The following is a 22,091-nucleotide window of genomic DNA, read 5'->3' on the forward strand; positions in this document are numbered from 1 at the left end:
TAGTTCAGCTTCAGGCTATATGCAACACATACTGAAAGTTTGGCAATGATATATCAAACACTAAATGAATGAGACAAGTATTAGCACCTGTGGTATTTTCATAAAAAGCAGAAACAGCCATTTCCCTCAAATGTTAAGCCGCAAACCTTTGAAGAGCCATTATTTCCTTATGCATTGGAATAATTTGACCAAGTAAAGTTTTCCTTGTAGCTTATAATGGTGTCTATAGAACAGCACCACAAAACTGGCCTGCCTACTCTTTTAAGATTTTTTCTAAGCAAAATAAGGTTTTTCCACTTCATCGGCTTAGTGTTTTATATAAAAAATGACATAGAGCCCAACTGAAATGCCTCAACTTGTCAAAATTTTGCTTTTCTGGTCCACTTATATACAAAGGTAACAGAACTGTTCAGTTTAACACAAGAAATTTAGTGATAATGTGTTAATAGACAGTCTAAACAACACTATATGCCAAATTGTTGGCTTCCGGGACAAATGGCGCAACAAAGGAAATGGCAAAAAACACACCAAAAACTCATGACAACTGCTAGTGTTTTCATGTATGAGGTGGCTATATGATGTAGAAAATGCAGAGATAGCATTATTATGCCCATTTTTAAAAAAAATTTACTTTAAGAATCTGTTTTGAAGGCTAGATTTGGCATTAAATTCAGAGTACAGCACTTCACTATTGTCTATAAGATGCTTATTTACACCTGATTTGCTATAAATCTCACTCATTGGAATCATTTACACACAAACAAGCACTACAGAGTTGACTAACATCTTCATTCTTCTGAAATATTGGATTCAGAGCTGCATCTCCTGGATTCAGATTGCAGGACTACCGCCTGGGGAAAAGGCCGCAGCTAACTGGAGCTTATTGGCACATCATGATCTGCAATCAAGACATAAAGGCAATGTTTTACACAAATAAAACTATCTGCCACTACTGTTAAAGTTTGAAAAAGGCCTGTAAACACTCATTTGAGGCATACACAACCTTTAATATAGTCATAAATGTGATAAATATGCAGAAAAGTCCATGAATTCAAAGATTTGCAGGACAAATTTAATAGAAGAATTTTAAAGCCCGATCTCTTAAACCATTAATTAGCATGGTCATTTAAATGTACCCAAAAGAATTGGAATGTGTTTAATGTCACTTGTCTATCAGCCAGTAAATACAAAATTACGGGGACTGTTTATAGTTCTCGACGATGTATCCGATATGACAGGTGTATAGTGTCATCAAGTTCACACCTCTGGCATTAGGGGCCGGCCATTCGTTGTAAAAACAAAACAGACGAAGAAAACAGTTGTAGGCAAAAAGTTTATTAATTGATTATTCAACAAAAACATCGAATATTCGAATACCGATTTTGACATTCGAATACCAAACGTTCGTACGAATATTCGAACATTCGTTTGCATCCCTATTATTTTTTTAAGTAATACACATAATTTTATGTTAAAAAATCTTGTAGTTTTGACCATGAACATTTTAGGCAATCGACTTAAGTCAAATTAAGATGTTTTATGAATATTAGCTCAGTTTTTTTTATATCATACCCCTTACAAACTGGAAGAGTATAGAATTTTCCTTTATTCACCAAAAGCTTGTGTCACACTTAACTCAAACTTAACTATAAACGTAAAACTTAAAGTTTATAATTGTAAGTATTACAGCACCTGGGAATTTTATGGTCAAAACGGTGGTATTTGGTTATCCGATCGTCTGTCCGTCCATCCCCACGGTTTTCGATCAATATCTAAAGAAGGAAGGTTTGTATGCGGGTTAATTATGACCAGCAGATTAAGCCATTTGCTTTTGAGGTCAGTTGGTCAAAGGTCAACGTCGTGGTGATCTTAAGAATACCTTTAGCTAATAATCGGTTTTCGATCGATAATTGAAGAACACTATGGCCCAATGACCTCAAACTTTGTAGACAAGTTGGATATAACCAGCAGATGAACCCTATTGCTTTAGGTCAGTGGGTAAAAGGTCAACGTCGTTGTGACCGTAAGCTGAAAATACGCGGTTTCCTATCAATAATTTTAACGCTTAAACGTAGAGACCTAGAGACCTCGAAATTGGTAGAGGTCCCTTAAACATGACCAGCACCCTAAATTTTTTGACGTCAGTTGGTCAAGAGTCAAGGTCGTGGTGACCGTGAGCTGAAAGTCCGAAATTATTCAATTAAGAACGCTTGTATCCAAGTACCTCAAACTTGGTATCATGGTGAACTGCATCTGCTTTTTTAGTCGTGTTTCGAAAACATTCGCAGCGATTTTGATGTGTGCAATTGAATAGGGAATTAATATTGCTAGTACAAATCATCCCTATAAAGGGTGGATCTCACAATTTACCAAAGTAGGCAGTTAGCACATTTGCATATTGTTAACCATTTTGAGTATTTTATAAGATCAGTTGTAGATCAGTTGTAGGTACAATTAATAAATTTTCATGTGTGGTAAGTTTAACTACTGGCTGCAACGCACAGTTACTTTAGTTGCGATGTTTCTGCAGTGCTCCAATTGCTCAATGGATTAACGAACAGTTATTTATATCAGACGAAACGACAAAGTTTGATCTGATTTCTTGCACAAGTTTTTCTGAGTACTTTAATTTCACAGAAACCTTATCACAAACTTTTCTAGTAAATGCTTTATAGACAATAAACTAACTAATGAAACACGGCTGTAAAAACAATGGTATCAATTGAAAAGCTACAAACGGTCCTCTATTAAGCCACTGAGAGCTACTTAGAGCTTCTAAGAACTACTAAGAGATACTACAACCAATAAGAGATACTTAATATGTCTGTGAAATGTAACAATGTCAGGAAATTCATCATAACAGTATTTAAATCTGGAAAGGAAATTTATTCTCAAGTTGTTCAATGTGTTTGCGTATGGATAGAAAGACTATTTATAAGATCTTTGATATCAATTGATTATAAAAATTGCTCTCGATTAAGGCATAACCATTAAGATATTCATGTGTAAAAGTTAAGTTGGGTTTTAACTATATATAATTTTAATTGAAAGAATATGGAATTATAAGGGTCGACATGTTATGAATCGCAAACTTGCAAACTATTCAATGTATTGCTTAGATGTTCAGTGTCTATATACCTCAAAACTCATAAGTATAAGCGTTAAAGTTAATATGATTTCATCAGGTTATGTATTCCGCCTACTTCATTATATCGAGTATCCGACCCAGCTGAAAAACTGGGTTTGTTTCTATTTGGGGCCAATTCTGCGGGTGTTTTAAACGAATCTAAGAGCTTTTCTACTTCACTGTAGTGAGTAAATGAGTTTTCTACAGTAGTGGCCTTTAAATGTGTGGTACGTAGGTGTATTGTACTCAGAACCAGTTAAACTCGTTAGGCAGCGAAACAATCACGGCTGGGTGTAAATATATCCGGCCAGAAAATGTTTGCTCCAGCCGGAAGTTGTCCCACTATCAGGCTAAGTTTACGCACTTAGAAGGCAGTTTTCAGAGATTGTTATATTTGAGTAAATAATTAAGAAATAAAAAAAACGTTCATAAAAGATGCACTCTTACTCCCAAAAAAGATTAACCATAATTTATACAATCGTTTTAAAAATGCCAAAAGGGATGAATGGATTAATTTGATAGAAATTTGCAGAAAACACGATAGTTCTACCTTATAAGACGATAGTAAATTACAGTAAACCTTTCAGCATTCACCAATCATTTAATATTTTTATGCTTTCCACAGTTTCATTCACGGTTACAATCTTGTTATCAGTAATTAATATTTTCCATAAACGCATTATTTTGTGAGAAGTTAAAGGTTAATCACTCAACATTTATGTTTATTAAACATGTGTATGCATTGATTTTGAATAAGAGTGTCACTTTAAGAATTATGTCGCAGTTGCAAAGAATAAGTCGGCATGAATCGAGGTCAACATTCTTCAATTTGTAAACATGTTGAGAAACACATTGTTGAATGCATAGTTGCAACAATCAACCATTTTTTTCTCTTAAAGGTTACGTCGTTACCTTAATTCAAATGCAGTTTGAAGTGTAGCATTTAAAAATGGTGTATTGGATCGTGAAATACAAGACATTAGTCATATTCACAATATAATATATAGAAAATTTAATTAGTGGTCTATAACTTATAGTATGTTTTAAACGAATAAAAATATGATTAAAAGTCTGGCCATTTACCGACACTTAGAGAACGTAGCATGGTAACGGTCTGTATCGACCAGTCGACAGAATACAGTGTGATCCAATGACTGGGTATTTTGAATCACTCACAGTTAGCATGAGTCTGTGATTGCAATCATGAATTACCTCAATTACTTCTGTAATAATGAGTTAACTAATTGAACAGGAACAGATTCACTGTAATTTTACAGTTTAATAACAATATTGTTAAGGAATTCATAACTGTTTCGGCGGGGGGCATAGTCGTCACTGAGGTATTGAAATGGCACGCATAAAATCGTTGATGCATTTCAACCATTCATTCAAAATTTACTTTTATACCTTTAATAAAGTGGACAAACTTATAAATATTCATATTCATATAGAATCTTCTCACCCCGAGCAACAAACACAAGATATAACACTGAGGACGATACGGAACTGACAATGAGTTGCCCAGTGATGTAGACCAAGCTGATATAAAGATGTTGTTATGTAGCACGAAAAGTGTTGCGAATATTGAAGTTGTTGTTATTGACTATAATAAAGAGGATTCGCTGGCTGTTGTCATGGGAATCATTGGTTAAATTGTTTGTCTGCAGCCAGTGTATATTTGGTTTGGTTGATTTGGACCAACAATGTTTATTGATAGATTAAACGAATGTTGATATCATTATTATTAACCAATGAAACTATCATAACGAAAATATGTGTACTAGATCTGTTTATCAATGTAAGTATCCAAAAACTTCCGTCATTGTATCTGAGTGTGCTTGCAAGTTTCCGCACTTGTAATGGCAATTGTTCGGAGTTCGTTAAAACCAGAGGTCGTCTTAATTGATTCTAAGTGATTTTTGTCCGGTGTATTAGGTTTAGTAAACTTTTTTGCTTTTCAACTAAACTCATAATATACCTCTGTTAATGCATATCGTGTACAGTGAAGTTTATTGTTTGAAATGATATTTAATAATTATTTACATTTTAGTCATGATTTCTGCCTCACTTTTTTAAACAAGACAGTAAGGCTATAGCTGACCAGGCAATAAACATGCAAAATATGCATGAGGAAATACCAGCAGAACATGACAGGAATTTTAAGCCAGGTAAGACTTAAGATGTATTTCATGTATCCAACTAGGAGTTCTGAAACGTAAAGTCTAACTGACCACTAAACAGGCTTTAAATCAAAGTACTGAACGTATTGCGGGTAAGGGTATAATGTACCAGTATTTACTTGATACAATACTTTTCTTTTATTCTGGTCTTTAATTGTTTTTGTTTTTAAATCTGACTGTTTAAATTTAACGGGAAATCAAAATTAACATTTTTGGCAGAAGTACTAGAATGTGCAAATCAAACAGGTGGTTGAGTTCATTTGTTTCGTAATTTTAATTATTAAATAGTTGATTACATGTTCATTTATTAAGTAATTTATTCTTCCTCAGGTTTTGAACAAGACAGCAAGGCTGACCATGAAACACAAAAATGCCAGGGGAAAATACAGCCAGGGCATGAGGTGGATTTTCAGTCAGGTAGGATAAATGTAGTTCATTTATCTAATCATTGTTATGTATTCTAAATGACCACCACGCAGCCGTTAAACCAATGTGCTGAATGTACTGCAATAAGGGGTATACTGTATTGGTATTTATTTGATTAAATTATGTTTTCATACTACCGACAAACAAATTTTGAAGGGGGGTACATCGGAATCCCCATTTGGTCGGTCGGTCAGTCAGTTAGTTGGTCGGTCGGTCGGTCGGTCGGTCCGTTTCAATTATCCTTGTCAGAAGCATAGTTTAAAAAGAAATTATTGGAATTTAATTAAACTTCATACAATGGTAAAGCACACAGTGCACATAAAATATAGTTAAGCTAATTACAGAGTTATTGCCCATTGATATTTTTTATGGTCCGAAACAATCTTGAAAACTACTGGATATAATTTATTTAAACTTCATACAAAGAAAGGAAGTGCAGTGTACAAGTTTCATAAAGGTTTTCACAACATTGTTAATTTACTGAGGGATTCTAAATGTTTCACTGCCATTTCCTATGGTGGCGTTCGGGGGTATAAATAATATTCAGTGATAGCTCTTGTTTTATCTAGGTATTTAAACAAAAATCAAATCTGACTTTTCAAGTTAAACAGGTAATCAAAAGTTACAGCCTTGACTGAATACTAAAGTAGTTAAAGTACTGAAGCTGAGACTATCAACTGACTTCAGTTCATATTTTGCCTGTATTAGGTGATAAAGGTCCTTGATAAATTGACCATGTTTTAGTTTGAGCTTATGTTCTTCAGGTGATGAAGACATAACAGCTAGAAAACAGTTTGAAGCATCTCAACCACCTTTTCATGCGGAAAAAAGATGTACAGCCGTTCTTCTAAGAGGCATTCCTGGCAATGTCCGTGAAGACTATATCGAAATGTTCTTCGAGAATAAAAATAATTTTTCTGAGGTTACAGTCCTCAAAGTTGAAATTAATAGGCAGGAAAAAACCGCTGTTGTTGAGTTTGAGGACGAAGAAGGTATGAGTACATTTTGTATTCTTGAAGTGTCATTTGATTTATATTATTTAATATTTTTTTAATGTAACTGCCTTCAACGGACTTTCGCTTGACAGTACTAAGTAAAACAGCCGCATTTGTATCTGAACTAATGTTTGTTTAAACTGTATTTAAGTTAGAGCCGATATTCCTGTTTTGCAACACGACAAAGACAACGTTGTTGATATACCATGAATTTCGGGGGGACAAAACATAAAACAACAGAATAATGAAACGCATTACAGCATCGAACATCAACTGACTCGCAGCAGTGCAGGGAAAACATAAAGAATTTTCAATTTATACCGTCGACTTGAAGAACGTGTTTAAAACAATTTTAATAAAACAATGACCACTACAGGGAAAAGCCCAGCCATAAGTCGAAAATTCAAAATTTAACCGTCTTTATACATGTCTTAAGCATACCTATCCTGTTTTATAAATAGCTTCACGTTTTGTGTTGGAAAAGAAATCTATCATCCTAAAGAAGAACACGATTATGATCGAGCCTTACATACCGAGAACACAAGAAGTAACCAAAGAAGATGCTGTAGAAGATGATGTATTACCGAAGGTTGTTCTTAAAGATTTACCTGACGATGTTGATCAGGAGGAAATAGAGATGGTCTTTCAGAGCAAAAAACGTGTTGGAGATATAGAAGTGGTAGAAATCGAGTATAATGAGGAAGACTCATTAGCCATTGTAACGCTTGGAAATCAGGAGTGTAAGCCATTTTGATGTGCTTTGTCGGTTAAATGCTCTTAAGAACATATTTTTCTGTAAACATAATACGCTGTAAATATGAAACATGTTTAATTGAAAAACCTTTGAAATATTTTGTCAGTTTTGTCAAACAGATATTTGCCATTTCTTCTGTTTTTATAGCTGTAGATACTCTTCTTGAAAAATGTCCATTGAAGATTTGCGGAGAAAGGATTTATGTTGAAGTGCATGAGCCATTAAGGGATACAGATGCTGATTATGGGCAGCCAAAGATTCTTGCCACACGGTTGCCTGAGGATTTTGATTACGAGGATATCGAAATTTTCTTTGAAAATAGGCGCAAATTTGGTGAAGATAGATTATAATGAAGAAGAACAGTCCGTAGTACTTACATATGAAAATGAATCGGGTAAATTTGGAGCTAAGAATGCGTCTTTGATTGTCAATCTCTGCAATTTTTAGTCGTTCTGTATTTACACACTAGATCTATGGTGGTCTAAAAATGGATAAATTTAAGACATTTTTGATAGAAATACACTCTGAACCTACATGTCTAAGAAATTTGAAATTATATTCATTAACATTTTGGTTGAGTTTGCTATTCGAACTTGTATTTCAGCTGTAGACCACGTTCTCAGTAAATGCCCACTTAAGATACGCGGTGTAGAGGTTCAGCTTGACAAACTCCATGTGAATGTATATGAAAAGGATGAGACGTCGGACGATAAGATTGAAAACGATGTAGAGTTTAATGGTACGCAGACGAAGATACTTGTAGAAAATATTCCTGAAAGCATTGACGAGGGGGCATTAGAAATGTACTTTGAAGCGAGGAAATTAAAGTGCTGTCAAGTGGTGAATGTTGATCTTGATGAGGAAGAAAGAAATGCTGTCATCGAATTCGCTGAACCAGGCCGTAAGTATTCTTTTAACTTTATTTAAATCATAAAATTAAGAGAAAATGAACCATTTTATAGTTCTTCTATTTTATTAATTTTAAATTTTAAAAATAAAACTGATATTTTTGTTTTATTTTTTTCCATATCCGTCCAGATTTTAGTTTTTAAAGATACAAACTCTTATACAACGATCTTTACTGATATTCAATGTTGATTACACATTAGCTGCAGCCGATATATTTGCTGTTTTAGATGTCGAATTGGTCTTGCATTACTGCCCACATCATTTAAAGAAGCAGAAAGTTTCTGTTCAAATTTATGTACCAAAACGCTTAGACACAATCATAGTAAAGGGTCCACCAGACGTTGTAAATGAGGACTGTTTAGACTCATTGGAAATGTATTTTAATAACAAGAAGAAATCTGGAGGTGGGGGTGTTAATAAAGACAATTCTACGTACAGTGCAGAGGAAAACTGTGTATATATAACATTCGAGAAGGAGAAAGGTAGCCCTACTTTTCTAACTGTGATATGCAAAGAACAGTTGTTTCTAGCTATAACTACTTACCACTGAGTAGGCTCAGTTATATCTTGAATAGGAATATGACCGATTCATGTACCGATTAAATTGTACAATTGAAGTGTATACACAATTACGAATATAGATTCTTGTAAAGTCAACATGTATTCTCCTTAATACAAATAAAATCAGTGTTTTTATAAAAAAAAATAGATTCTTGAAGTACATATATACACACTTTGAAACTGCTGAAAACAACTTTCTTTTACAGTTGCACAAAGAGTTGTAAACAGAGGAAATCATAAAGTACTTAGAAAAGAAATTGAAGTCACCTTATTCAAACCGACACGCTCAACAAAAGTACCACTCTTACGAAGGCAAACGGGTAATCCAGATTCCAAAAGCAGTGTCGTAAAGCACAGTGAAGTAAATCAAGAATCGGTTAAGACAATACGTATCCGTGGTATGAACAACATCAGCAGCAGGGAAATGGTAAATTGGTATTTTGAAAACAAGAAGAGATCCGGAGGAGGGGATATCGAGAACAGATACACGGATGAGGAGGACGATGATATAGTCTACATCCGGTTTAAGGCGGAAGAAGGTACACACTTTTATAATTTACATATTATGCTCTTTTGAGAATCCGGTACCATACGTTTTGTCAGCAAGTTGTTTTTAACATTTATCAGTGAGTTACTCGATAATAAGGGAGTTCACCGATCGTTATTTGATATGTCGTTTGTGGCTACTGGTATTAAACTTACTTAAGACTTTTCCATAACTTAAGCTTTCTTGAATTTTCCAAGAAATACATGTGAACATCCTGCAAGCTCCGAAAAGGTATAATGAAGTATTTCTTCTTTCCAGTTGCAACGACTGTAGCAGAGCGACACCATAGAGTGGATGGAGTTGAGCTTTCAGTATCCTTGTACACTCCACCCGTCCCTCCGCTTAGCTACACAAACAAGATACTGTTTAAAGGGCTGAATGAAAAAATAACAGAGAGTGTACTGGGCCTTTTTCTCGAGGCTAGAGCAAACTACACTCTTGTAAAGGGGAGTCTTACATATCATGCAGACCATGATGATACTGCTATAGTAACAACAGAGCAGGACATTGGTATGATGTTATAAAGCTATATATAAGCAAGGTTGTTCTTTATACTTCTTCATTTATTTTGGCAGGATTAATGGGAATTAATTTTCATTGGTGAATGGATTAATAAGTGGTCAGGCTATCTCTGCTCGTTGTTCAACAATCGCTTTACCAGTAAGACATTGCATATATTTATAACATTCGCTCGGTTTTATTTCATTTTCTGCAAATCATCTGTTATAATACTCTTGTACTAATATGTTCAATATCGCAAAATTAAAACGTTAACGAAATTTTCATATTGTTTAGACTTGGAAAAATTGGAACAGGTTTGCAAGGTGAAGCCATTGGAAGGCTCAAACCTCAAAGTTTCCAGCGTTCCAATATCAAACTGCATCATCGTTTCCAACATATCTGACAATGTCCACAAAGACATGGTTGAGCTGTACTTTGAAAATAACAAGAGGAGCAATGGTGGACCCGTTAGCAAAGTCGAGATGTTCAAAAACCAAGGCTATTGTTTGGTTTACTTCAATGATTACAAAAGTATTAAATTAAATACTTGTAGTTTATTCAATTTATTTAATTGTGTCTTTCATTTATGTCATTTTTCTATGATATCTATGCATTCTAACTTTCATGACCATTTCCTCGCATTTTACAGCTGTGGATTCTGTTTTACGTAAGGAGCAAACGTTGGGCGGAAGTACAGTTGAAGTTAAAAGATACATTCAATGTATTGCAAGAGCAGAAGGGGACTCGGTTTAAAGAAGGTTTCAATTTCCTTAACCCTTAACGATATATTTTAGCCAAAGAAACCCATCGGTTGAATTATCATGTTCATGAACGACAGACATCAAATATTGCATTGCATTGGTACCAACTGGAAGAATCAAGAAGAACAAAGTTTCAACGAGTATATGGCCAATATATCTGAGCAAAATACGCCTGTTATGGAAGAGCCATACGAGAGAGTGTGTGTTGTGTGTGTGTGTGGGGGGGGGGAGTTTATTACTTAAACTTTTTATTACTTTTATCATTATCACAGTTAGAACATGTGGAAGGTGTAAATGAATATTGGCGCTCGTAAACATGTATGTCTCATGAAAATGAATACTGTTTTAACCTGTGTTATGATCTGATGAATAAATGAACAATGCATATCACCCGCCTTTACCTGTATTAAAAGTATACTCACTAGAAAAAGTGGTCTATCGTGAATGCTGTAGATTCTCGATCGGATTTAACACGTTTGAAAACGTGCACTCATCAGACACTGAAATTCACAGTAGCTTACGAGCTGAAGACCTTGTCCAAATTAGTGCCCTTATTCAAATCTTTCGAAGAAAAATTGCCCTCTACGGTATGGAAACATCGTCGATGGCAACCTACAGGGTCTAAACAATAAAGTCATAGTACGGCTTGTACAACTGTCAATGATCAGTTTGTCACTCCTGTTAAATCTGTGCTAATCAGTTTTTATCTTTAAAGACGACGTTACGTATATTGACTATTCACATTATGTTTGATATCATTGACAATTACATGATCTTTACTTCGTATCACTTAGTCGTGCTAAACTTATTACCAAATACAAAATATTTATTTTTTTTCCGATATTTGAAATTAAACCAAATGATTGGCCTTATACTGAATCCAAAGTTTTGACCAGTAAAAGTTGTCACATAAATGAATTATAAGAAGACAATACTAGTACTTTTCACAATTGCTTTGTTTTTTATTCTGTACTGTTTCAATATATATAAGGGCTGCGAAATCTCAACGAAAACAGTTTAAATATTCAAATTATTAGGTCATTATAATGTCATCTGGAAAATAATGACGGTAGCAGTAGCAGTAAAAAAGTTATATTTATTCATACAATGCTGATTGTTTTATAATTTGAAATAATACATATTAATTACCATTAAAACATCTAAACAAACGTTCTTATATAAACTGTTTATTGTTCCTTCATCCTGCAATGCTGTACGTGCTATGTTTGTAACGGCATCATTCAATTGTTAAGCTTTACCTCTAGCTGACCATTATACATTATATTTAAGGTATCAGTAAGGTAATTTTGAACCTTCTACAGAACTGTAAGAACCAAGAGGCACACCGTTCTGTGCCCCCCCCCCCCCGCTGGCCGGCAAATTTTGTTTATCTAAACTTTAAATTTATATCCTAATAATTAAAACGCTGATGTTTATATATACATGTTCATCTTTTTATAAGTATGTCCTCTATCAAAGATGTATAAAAGTATTCTTAAATGAAACGGTTGAAATGCATGAAAGATTTTATACTTGCCATTTTAATAGCTCAGTGAAATAAAAGTTTTGATAGGGTTAGAAGGTTGTGTGTTACCCCCCGCACCCCCCCTCTCCTCCCGCCACACACACACGCACACGCACACGCACGCACGCACGCACGCACGCACGCACGCACGCACGCACGCACGCACGCACGCACGCACGCACGCACGCACACGCACACACACACACATGCACGTACACACACACACGCACACACGCACACGCACGCACGCACGCACGCACACACACACACATGCACGTACACACACACACACGCACGCACACACACACACGCACACACACACGCACACGCACGCACGCACGCACGCGCCCGCGCGCGCGCGCACGCACGCACGCACGTACACACACACACACGCACGCACATCCGCCACTGTTGTTCTATTTATGTTTTGTGCTGAAATGATGAGAGTCATAAGAATAGGTGAATTCGTAATGCAGAAAAAAAAATATGAAGTTGAAAGAAGTTCGTTACAAGGCAAAAGCCTAATAAAAACTGATATCTGGTCGAAAAGGTGTTGTCTTTGATCATGATAAAGTAACATGTAAAGACGAATTTTTCCACAATGGCAGTTGAGGCTATTGACAATATCATAAGAGTTCATTAAGATTACTACAGTGCACCCGGAGACACTCAATTTGCGTTCACCGTGATACTAAGTGTAAATATTATACATGTACTTGAAGGATGACAAGAATGGAGAATAAAGAACTGTTTCCGGTAGTCCATTCCATATGTGTTTTGTAGATGGCAAAAAGGAATTCAACTATAACAGGGTTTTACATGAAGTATTACGAACGTTAACAGAGTTTCGAACTACTTTTGGGTATAAACTGGTCAACTTTTTAAATTAAAACCTTCCTTTCGTGAACTTTAATGACTAAAGCTACGATATTCGATATTGGTAATCCGCAACGTTTGTTCAAACGGTCACAGGTAGTAAAAACATGCCCCACCCGAGGGGGGGGGGGGGCTATTTGTTTTATGTAGACTTACATGTATATGGGAAATGCTTTTAAAATCGTCCCATGAACCGCAATTACTAGAGCTAGGAAATTTTGTATATAAGAATGTCGAGTGGTCCTCTACTAAGTGTATTCGAATATAGTTATAGAGTTAAAAGTACCTCCGCGCGCTTAGGTTTCCGCATTAAACATGTATTTAACAATCGTGTATAGTGATGAAACCCGGCATGTAATTAACAAATGTGAAGACTTACTTTGGAATGGTATTCTTGGTGTTTGGGTCAAGGTCATAGTCATTCTTAATACAAGTAAATGGGTTTTACTCGTTTACCTAATTAAGAAATGTGGCATAACAATATACTTTGTGTATAGCAAACGAATGCTGAGACACACCATCGGATTGAATTAAAAGGTCGGTAAGATCAAGGTCACTGTTATTAAAAACAGAAAAATATATCCGGTCAATAGCTAGTTAGCTAGTTGATACATAGTATTAAATATTGGTGTATAGCAAGCGTATGTCAAGTCTGAGCATGGGATTGAATTTAGCTTAGTTTGTGTCAAGGTCAACGTCACTTTTCCTGGACATAGATAAACAGTGCTTTTCGCTCAATTACTAGAGTTGTGAATGGTGTAAAATGGTGAAACCTGTATGTAGAAAGCTCATGCGAATGAGTACCTTAGGGTTTTATAAGTGAATCATAACGATGGTGTCAAGGTCACCGTTACTAAAATCGTAAATATACTTTTTGCGCAAAACTCGGAGAAATGAACGACATATGATATAGTGATGAAACCTGTTAATTCGCAATCCCTTGAAAAAATATCTTCCTTATTTGGATTTTATTTGGGGTTGGCACAAGCAAGGAAAAGGTCAAGGTCGACATTCAGAACTTTAATTTGGCTGAATGTTCTAATGGTCCAAACTGAAAACCTGGTTTTGTAGCATTTTTGATTCCTTTTTGATCATGTTCACTTGAGTTTCGGTAAATCTTAAGTATTCTGTTGAGTATCTGCCAGTCGATGTGCCATGTCTGTTCGTGAAAGTAAATAATATAACTCAATTCCAATTACGTTGAGAAAAAAAGAGTCTTGCTTAAAATCTGTAGATTAATCCGTTTAATATACTGGATTATTTGTAGAAGTGGATGTCAAAAATCTGATATGGCAAAATGTCTTTCTCAGGTGTCCACATGCAATGAAACTTAAAATGGGCAGAATTTAAGTAGCGCAGTTAAAGTTAATTGAAGTGTTCTCGTGGAGTGCTTAAGTTTTGCAGAAATATGGGACAGGATGTGTTTTATGCCTCACAATATTAAAGGTTGTGTTCGCTATGGAGTATGGGAGCTACATGCAAGCCAGAGTAGAAGTTGGGAATTCCAGTTTCCAGTACTTTTGCCCCTATCCAAAACCACAGGGGACAGAAGCAAACTTTTTTTTAATATTTCATAGCCTATATGCACTTTACTAACAGATACATGTGTAGTTTGCTGCAATTCGATCTCGACATCATGAAGGCCGACCTTTGGGAGTGAAACCTTTTGAGTTTTCGGTCATGTGCACCTGTTAGGAATTATTTGAATGACGTGCTGATGGACACCCGACCTCTGTATGAATGTGAAGTATATGGGATCATTTTTTGTTTTTACATCCTTTATCTTTTTTAAAGTGTAAGATGTGTAAATAGCCGATTTTTTTTCTTATATGTGTATACAGTATACATACATGTAGGCTAGGAAAACAAAAATAGTGTGCTTTTATCTCCTATGTCCAAAATCTATAGCTTGCGCATTCGATTATTCATACTAATACGGGCACTTTTGGACAAATTTGTCAATATTGAAAGAAATGCTGAAATCATGTCAGATGGTGTTTATTTATCTATTGTAAAAACGGGTACAATTGTGCTCAATATAATGCATTCAATAAAATATAACAATACACACATGTAGCAATTATGTACAGAAACGAGTACTAATATTTTATGAAAACATATTCAGTATAAGTTCCCAATTTCTCAAACAATCTTAAGTGTAAAAAGTTTAAAAGTGTTTTATTTCATTTAGCCAAATAAACAATTTTAGGTTGGGTTTACAAAATAAAAAAAAATATTTCATCTTGATAATCGATAACCGGTTCCACTCAAGTTACTGATTATCGATAGTACAATCGTTTATTGACAATACCTTAATTGTAGTTTTATCCTTGTACAATATCTCAAACTTATTAACTATGCTTATGTTATGTGTATGTTTTAAGATATTTAGTGCTGTTGCTTTCAGCCATATTGTTAACTGTAACAACTGAACATTTCTGAATGTATTCATGTACACAATGGAGAAAATTGGCAGAAATTAACGTTTCAGGCCCAACCAAATAATTTTTAATTATAATCGATCATTGAAACATCACTAATATTGATTATGTACATGTAAATGATAACTTCCTCAAAACATCTCAGAACCCTCTAAAATGAGGATATAACACAAATTATACCAAACCAAAAGGTGTGCTTTTCTTGATCTTGTTATAAGGGGCTTAAGAAAAAAGGGGCTAAGAGAAATAAAGGTCAGGCCCCAATTTCTCGAAACTTCTTAAGCTTAACAGGCTTAGTAGCTTATTTCAATTAGCCAAAATATATACTTAAATTTTGAATTTGATAAATGAAAATGGCTTAGTGGCTTATCAGTAACAATAATTCATTACTTAAATCTAAAAGCTCTTAAAGGAGGAAGAATTACACAAATAAAACCAAAACAAAATAGTGAGTAAGAATGTTCGAGAAATGAGGGCCTGAAGTAACGCATGATTGCTCTTAAATTCCATTTAACATCTAAGTTAACAAAATGAATGCAACACAACAATAATAAGAATATTATTCACGATCATAATTTCCACTCATTTTTATGATATAGAAATTATCAAGAATGGTCAAATGTACATAAAACACCTTGTGGTTTCGGATGTATAGCAATAAAATAAAACAAATAAAACAGGTAAAACACTATAAAGCAAGCAAAATAAAAATCAATAATATGATAAGCTTCTGAATAACATACTGTACACTAAAGTTATTTTTAATTTACGAATTACATTGTATTATACATCAAATAATAAAAGAAAGCAAAGAAAGATGAGATACATGTACATGGAAGTTATTAGCACTACATGTACATTTATATCCTTGGGAGAGATTTGTCATTGGAATATACATTAACATAACTTAAAACCAAAAATAAACTTGACGATAGCAGCACAAATATCACAGGAGACAGAGAGAAAATAATGCCAAAATTCTGAATTTTTAATCAATACTATTTGAAACACTAAATATCCAAAATGTATTATTAATGGGACCTATGATAAACCGCAGCACTCCCAGGACAATTGTTGACATTGAACCATTCAAGCACCATGATCTGTCAACACAGTGACAAGGTTGATTTTAAGGGAGAGATGGGTTACATTATAAGAAAAAGTGAAATCAGGAAAGCCATGCACTGGGCTGCTATTAGTCTGTTTATCAGGAGCAGGAGTCTATAATTATCATGGGGAGTATGCGGGAGGGGCTGGAAGAGAGTTCGGGGACAGACTCCTGTCAGGGGCTGGGGGTGGGGGAAGTAGGGCCTCCAGGCCCTCATATTCATCCAAGAGTGATTCTCCTTGACTGTCCTCGTATAAGGGATAACGACAAAGACAGTTGAATGCTGTGGCTAACACACTGAGACCACCTGCAGCTGTTATAACATAGAAACTGATGGCAAAGTCAACCAAAACTTTACTGCCTGGGTGTGGCTTAGTCTCTGTCTGTAGAATTTCCACTTCTGTAGCGAGCCAATAGCAGAATAAGTTGATCACCACACTCTGTATCACTGAAAATACAGAAGATGTAGATCAGTAATCTTGATACATGATGTGCTCCTAAATTCTTTGCATACACGAACATACAGTCGATCCCTGTTGGGTAAAACTCACAGGGACCAGCAAAAATACCTCAAGCCTTGGAAAATGCAAGTCAAATGGGAATGTTTACCTTCCATATAAAGAAAACAGTCCTTTACATTAAGTTTGAGCCAACAGGGAATTTGAGCTGAGCAAATTCGATCCAACGGGGTTTGACTGTACAATTGTTTTATCTCTTGCTAGGTAGCAAAAAGCTAGCCTATTTGCTAGCTTACTCAAGTCAAACAATGACTTCCACTGACCAGGGCTAACACAGTTCTATTTAAGTGTGGCATAGAGGAGTACATTTGGGCCATGGCTACTACATAAACATGATTATTGATGAAAAACTGTTGGATCTTACTGATACCGTACATGTATATTAAACAAGACTGCTGACAATCACATAACTAAGATTGACCGATAAACTTAACTCTAACAAGCCTGTTACCTAATTTTTTTATTGATTATAGGGCTCGTTCATGTGTTGGCACCTTTAAATCCTGGTTATGCATCTAAAACTTTAACTATTTTACTCTTTGATACCATATTGCAGAATAAATACACTCACGAGTATAAAAAATATTCTGCTTTACTTGAGACAAAAGCCACGCCGGAACAGTTAAGGGAAAAAGGGAAAAATGACAATACAATCACATGCCCAAATAGACTCATACCTTTAAATAAAAAATGAATTAATTGTGTATAAACATATTCACTACCTTAAATGGTTTAAGGTGGAACGCGACTATGAATTTTTTTTCGAGTTACTGTCTGAAAATTGGTATACGAATAGAAGAGCATATGCCCAGTTAGGGACTGTTTTTACTTTTTTAATATTCGGAACAGTTTTGAATCTACGAGTTTTCAAAATATACCACTGACGTCAATTTTGAGACGTCTGTCATATTTTTGCGTTCCAGCTACAATAACCGATATTTTCATCAATTCTTCTTTTACAGCTATGAAATTTCAACGTCAAGTACGTCTTGTGAAAACGTTCACGCTCATCTAATTTTCTTTCTTTTGTTGAACGTCATTGTTTCTAAATTTGTCTATAACGTCATTTTTCGCGGGGAAAACGGCGTCGTGTTTCGCTGAAAAAAGTGCGCATTTCTTTAATTCTTGAAAAAACTGCTCGTTTAATTTTTGATTTTTTTAAATACATGTATTCAATGTTTTATTACAAATCACATGATATCAAGAAAAGGGTACCTCACCGACTTCGTTTTTGCGCAGTATCAAATAATCTAACCCCTATACCTGTTTCTTTTTGATAATATATTGATAAGTTTACAAAATAAAATACCTGTTGTTCTAAATTTTCCGCCTGGTGTAAGATGAATTGCATCAATTGCGGAAGCAATTGTTTTATTAATACTGGAAAGTTTTATAATTGATTATTACGTGTTTATATTTATCGGTTGTGCATTCATTGTAGATTTTATAGATAAATTAACGCTTAAATGTCACTTTTCTATAAACTACAACCGCATAGGTTCGTTAATTGTTTAACCTTCCAACCAAAACTCTCTAGTTCATAGTGGTGTCAGTGATCCATTAATCGACCATAACATTCGTTTTCATTGTCCTATATTTGGAATATTCAGATATCATAAACAAGTTAAAAAAATAATTCGACGTCTTATATGGAAATACGACAATGGTGATTATGAATCATTACGACAGAAACTATCGGATGTTGATTGGTCAGCTGTGAAGTGTAATAACGTTAATGACTTTACTTCAAATCTTACAAAAACCATCACTGATATTGCTAGCTGTTGTATTCCAAGCAAGGTTGTTAATGTTAATCATAAAGATCCCCCATGGATGAATGCTGATATTAAATTAAAAATTCGAAAACGCAAAAGGGCATTCAGAAAGGCTAGCTCCAGTAATAATCCAGTACACTGGTTAAAGTTCCGTGGTCTTAGAAATGAAGTTGCTCTGATTCGTCGGTCCAAATCCTTGTATTTTGATAATCTTGCTTCCAAACTCAAATCCAGCGAAATTCGTTCGAAAGATTGGTGGAAAACTCTTAAATCCTTCATTAGTCCGGATACATCCAAAGCTATTCCTCCACTCCTTAACCCAGCTGATGGTGAACTAAAGACAGACGAACAAGATAAGGCTGATATTCTGAACGATTTTTTGCTCGTCAAACATACATCGACGACTCTAGTCAAACTTTGCCTCTGCTTGATTCAAATCCTACTCATGATATTCTTAATAACATTCACATTACGCCATCTGAAGTAAAAGATGCGATAAGTTGCCTGGTTGTGGGTAAAGCATCTGGTCCTGACGGAGTAAGCAATCGCATTCTTCTCGAAGCCTCTGCTCAACTCAGTCAGCCTTTGTGTGATCTGTTTAATGATTCATTAAATACTTCTATTATGCCGTCAAGTTGGAAGTGTTCAAATGTTTGTGCAATTTTCAAAAAGGGTGATCCTTCAAACCCATCAAATTATCGTACAATATCACTCCTAAATACTATGGAAAAGGTCTTTGAACGGATTATATTTAAACATGTCTTTAACTTTCTCCGTGATACTCACTTCTTTACATGTTTTCAATCCGGTTTCATGCCGGGTGACTCTACCGTTAATCAACTAAAATATATCTATAATAAGTTCTGCCATGCCCTTGACGAAGGTCTTGAAATAAGAGTTGTTTTCTTTGATATAAGTAAAGCCTTTGACAAGGTTTGGCACCGTGGCCTTTTGTACAAACTCGAACATGCAGGCATATGTGGTTCACTTCTTTCTTGAATTTCATATACATTGGAATATCGTCGACAAAGAGTGGTTATTCCAGGAGCCTCTTCATCATTTTCTGAGATTAAGGCTGGTGTACCCCAAGGCTCTATTTTAGGCCCCCTTTTGTTTCTTATATACATTAATGATATTGTAAATGATGTCAATTCTAACATCAATTTATTTGCTGATGATACTAGTCTATTTGTCATAGTCGAAACACCCCAAGTTGCAGCTGAGCAACTACAGTCCGATATCAACAAGTTGTCTCATTGGGCTGACAAGTGGCTTGTGAAATTTAATCCATCTAAATCCGAATCTATGGTGCTAACCAAAAAAAGATTAAAGCCCCTTCATCCTCCTTTGCAAATGTTTGATACAGTGATACCCTCTGTTGAATCCCATAAACATCTCGGAATACATATATGTGAAGATTGTAGTTGGCATGTTCATATTGATTATATTAAAGATAAAGCTTGGGCTCGGATCAACGTGATGAAACGGCTAAGATTTTAATTAGACAGGCGATCTTTAGAAGTTATTTATTTATCTTTTGTCAGACCAATCCTTGAATATGCAGACGTTATTTGGAGTAATTTCACCCAACATGAAAATAATGAATTAGATAAAATCCAGACCGAGTGTGCCAGAAATGTAACTGGTTGTACACGTTTGGTTTCCTTACGTCTTCTCGAAGTTGAAACTGGCTTGGAAAGTTTACAAACTAGGCGCGAAAAGCACAAACTTCTTCTTTTTCTTTAAAATGAAAAATGGGTTCACTCCTGATTATCTTTCAAACTTGGTCCCCCCAACAGTATGGCAAGTATCAACAAGATCTCTCAGAAATTCATCTAAAATCTCCATTCCTAGAACTCGCACATCATTGTATATGAACTCTTTCCTTCCTTCAGCCATCTCTTCCTGGAATAGTCTTCCAGCTGAGGCATCTTCTTTAGATACCGTGTCTGGTTTCAAAGAGTATCTCAAGTCAGTTACTTCTAAATCTAGCAAGTTATTCTATTATGGGAAGCGTAAGCTTCAAGTCCTACATACTCGCTTACGAACGGAATGCAGCTCATTAAACCATCACCTTTATTCGAAAAATATCGTATCTTCTCCACTCTGTATTTGCGGACGCCAAGAAACAACATATCATTTTCTTCTTTTATGTCCACTCTACTCCGATCATAGACTTTCTCTGATCGACTCAGTGGAAGCACTGACTGAAGTAACTCTTCGTTCACTATTGTATGGTGCTGACACTCTGACTGAAGAACAGAATTTCAAACTGTTTGATGCAGTACACCAATATATTCACTTAACAAAAAGATTTGATTAATCGACTCCAGTTTAAATACATCATATGACTTTTACTCTGCCTTCCTTTTTTCCTTCTCCTATCTCAACATAGCTTATCATTATCTTCTTTTGCATTTCATTTGTAACAAATGCTGTATTGTTGTTTTTCTGCATAATAAATATGTTTAAACTAACCCTCTTTTAATGATTGGGTTTGAAGTTCGAATATCGGAAGATTGAAAGAGAGGCACACCGTATTGGGCTAGAATTTGCCTTATTGTTTGTGTTTCTTGATAGTTCAGCCTTAGTCAGATTTATTATATTTTAACGGTAGGAATCTTTGCTTACGTTTTAGCTCATGTCGATCAAGCTCATTTGGTTGCAGTTCATGACCTTAGTTTATCAAGGATGAGTAATGAATCATACCATAAGAACATTTGTTGCCAATTTAAAATTTAGTAAATAGGCACAGACTCCATGCTCCGTTTATCGAGGCTGTGTTTCTTACCTTTTATTTAGTCATATATGTACAAGAAATACTAAATCTGGTAAAACAATTAACAAAACGTGTGTGAAACCACTCAGTTAATTGATAAATAAATGGTGGATATTTGATGATGGTGTTAAAGAGAAACGAAAAGGCGCTGATGAACTTAATCATAAATAATTGCAGCTTTTTTAAGTTAATAGATATCGAATGTTGATTATTATCATCGGTTTTCAATAAAACAAAAAGATTTCGCAACAACTTGTAGTATCGACGTGATCGTTGCTTAGGATGCTGAGTGCATTGTTAACAGCTCA

The 22,091-nt window shown here is 35.1% G+C and overlaps 3 protein-coding genes across 3 annotated transcripts; 2 read left to right on the plus strand and 1 right to left on the minus strand.

The window, feature by feature from the left end:
- Positions 1-5,240: 5,240 nt before the first annotated feature.
- Positions 5,241-7,482, plus strand: LOC128210684 (uncharacterized). Its single transcript, XM_052915035.1, has 4 exons — positions 5,241-5,295; positions 5,638-5,724; positions 6,498-6,725; positions 7,190-7,482. The coding sequence occupies exons 1-4, from the start codon at positions 5,241-5,243 to the stop codon at positions 7,480-7,482; spliced, it is 663 nt and encodes a 220-aa protein (XP_052770995.1).
- Positions 7,483-7,725: 243 nt separating this feature from the next.
- On the plus strand, positions 7,726-11,924 carry LOC128210685 (uncharacterized). Its single transcript, XM_052915036.1, has 7 exons — positions 7,726-7,876; positions 8,087-8,383; positions 8,619-8,873; positions 9,159-9,491; positions 9,758-10,009; positions 10,295-10,531; positions 10,650-11,924. Exons 1-7 carry the CDS (start codon positions 7,726-7,728, stop codon positions 10,751-10,753), a joined length of 1,629 nt encoding a protein of 542 aa, XP_052770996.1. The 3' UTR covers positions 10,754-11,924.
- A 4,909-nt stretch (positions 11,925-16,833) lies between these two features.
- LOC128210686 (transmembrane protein 127-like) lies at positions 16,834-17,327 on the minus strand. Its single transcript, XM_052915038.1, has 2 exons — positions 17,321-17,327; positions 16,834-17,159 (listed from the first exon to the last, which is right to left on the minus strand). The coding sequence occupies exons 1-2, from the start codon at positions 17,325-17,327 to the stop codon at positions 16,834-16,836; spliced, it is 333 nt and encodes a 110-aa protein (XP_052770998.1).
- Between the last annotated feature and the right edge of the window lie 4,764 nt (positions 17,328-22,091).

Source organism: Mya arenaria, chromosome 12 (genome assembly GCF_026914265.1).
Source record: "Mya arenaria isolate MELC-2E11 chromosome 12, ASM2691426v1".
NCBI classification, from domain to species: domain Eukaryota; kingdom Metazoa; phylum Mollusca; class Bivalvia; order Myida; family Myidae; genus Mya; species Mya arenaria.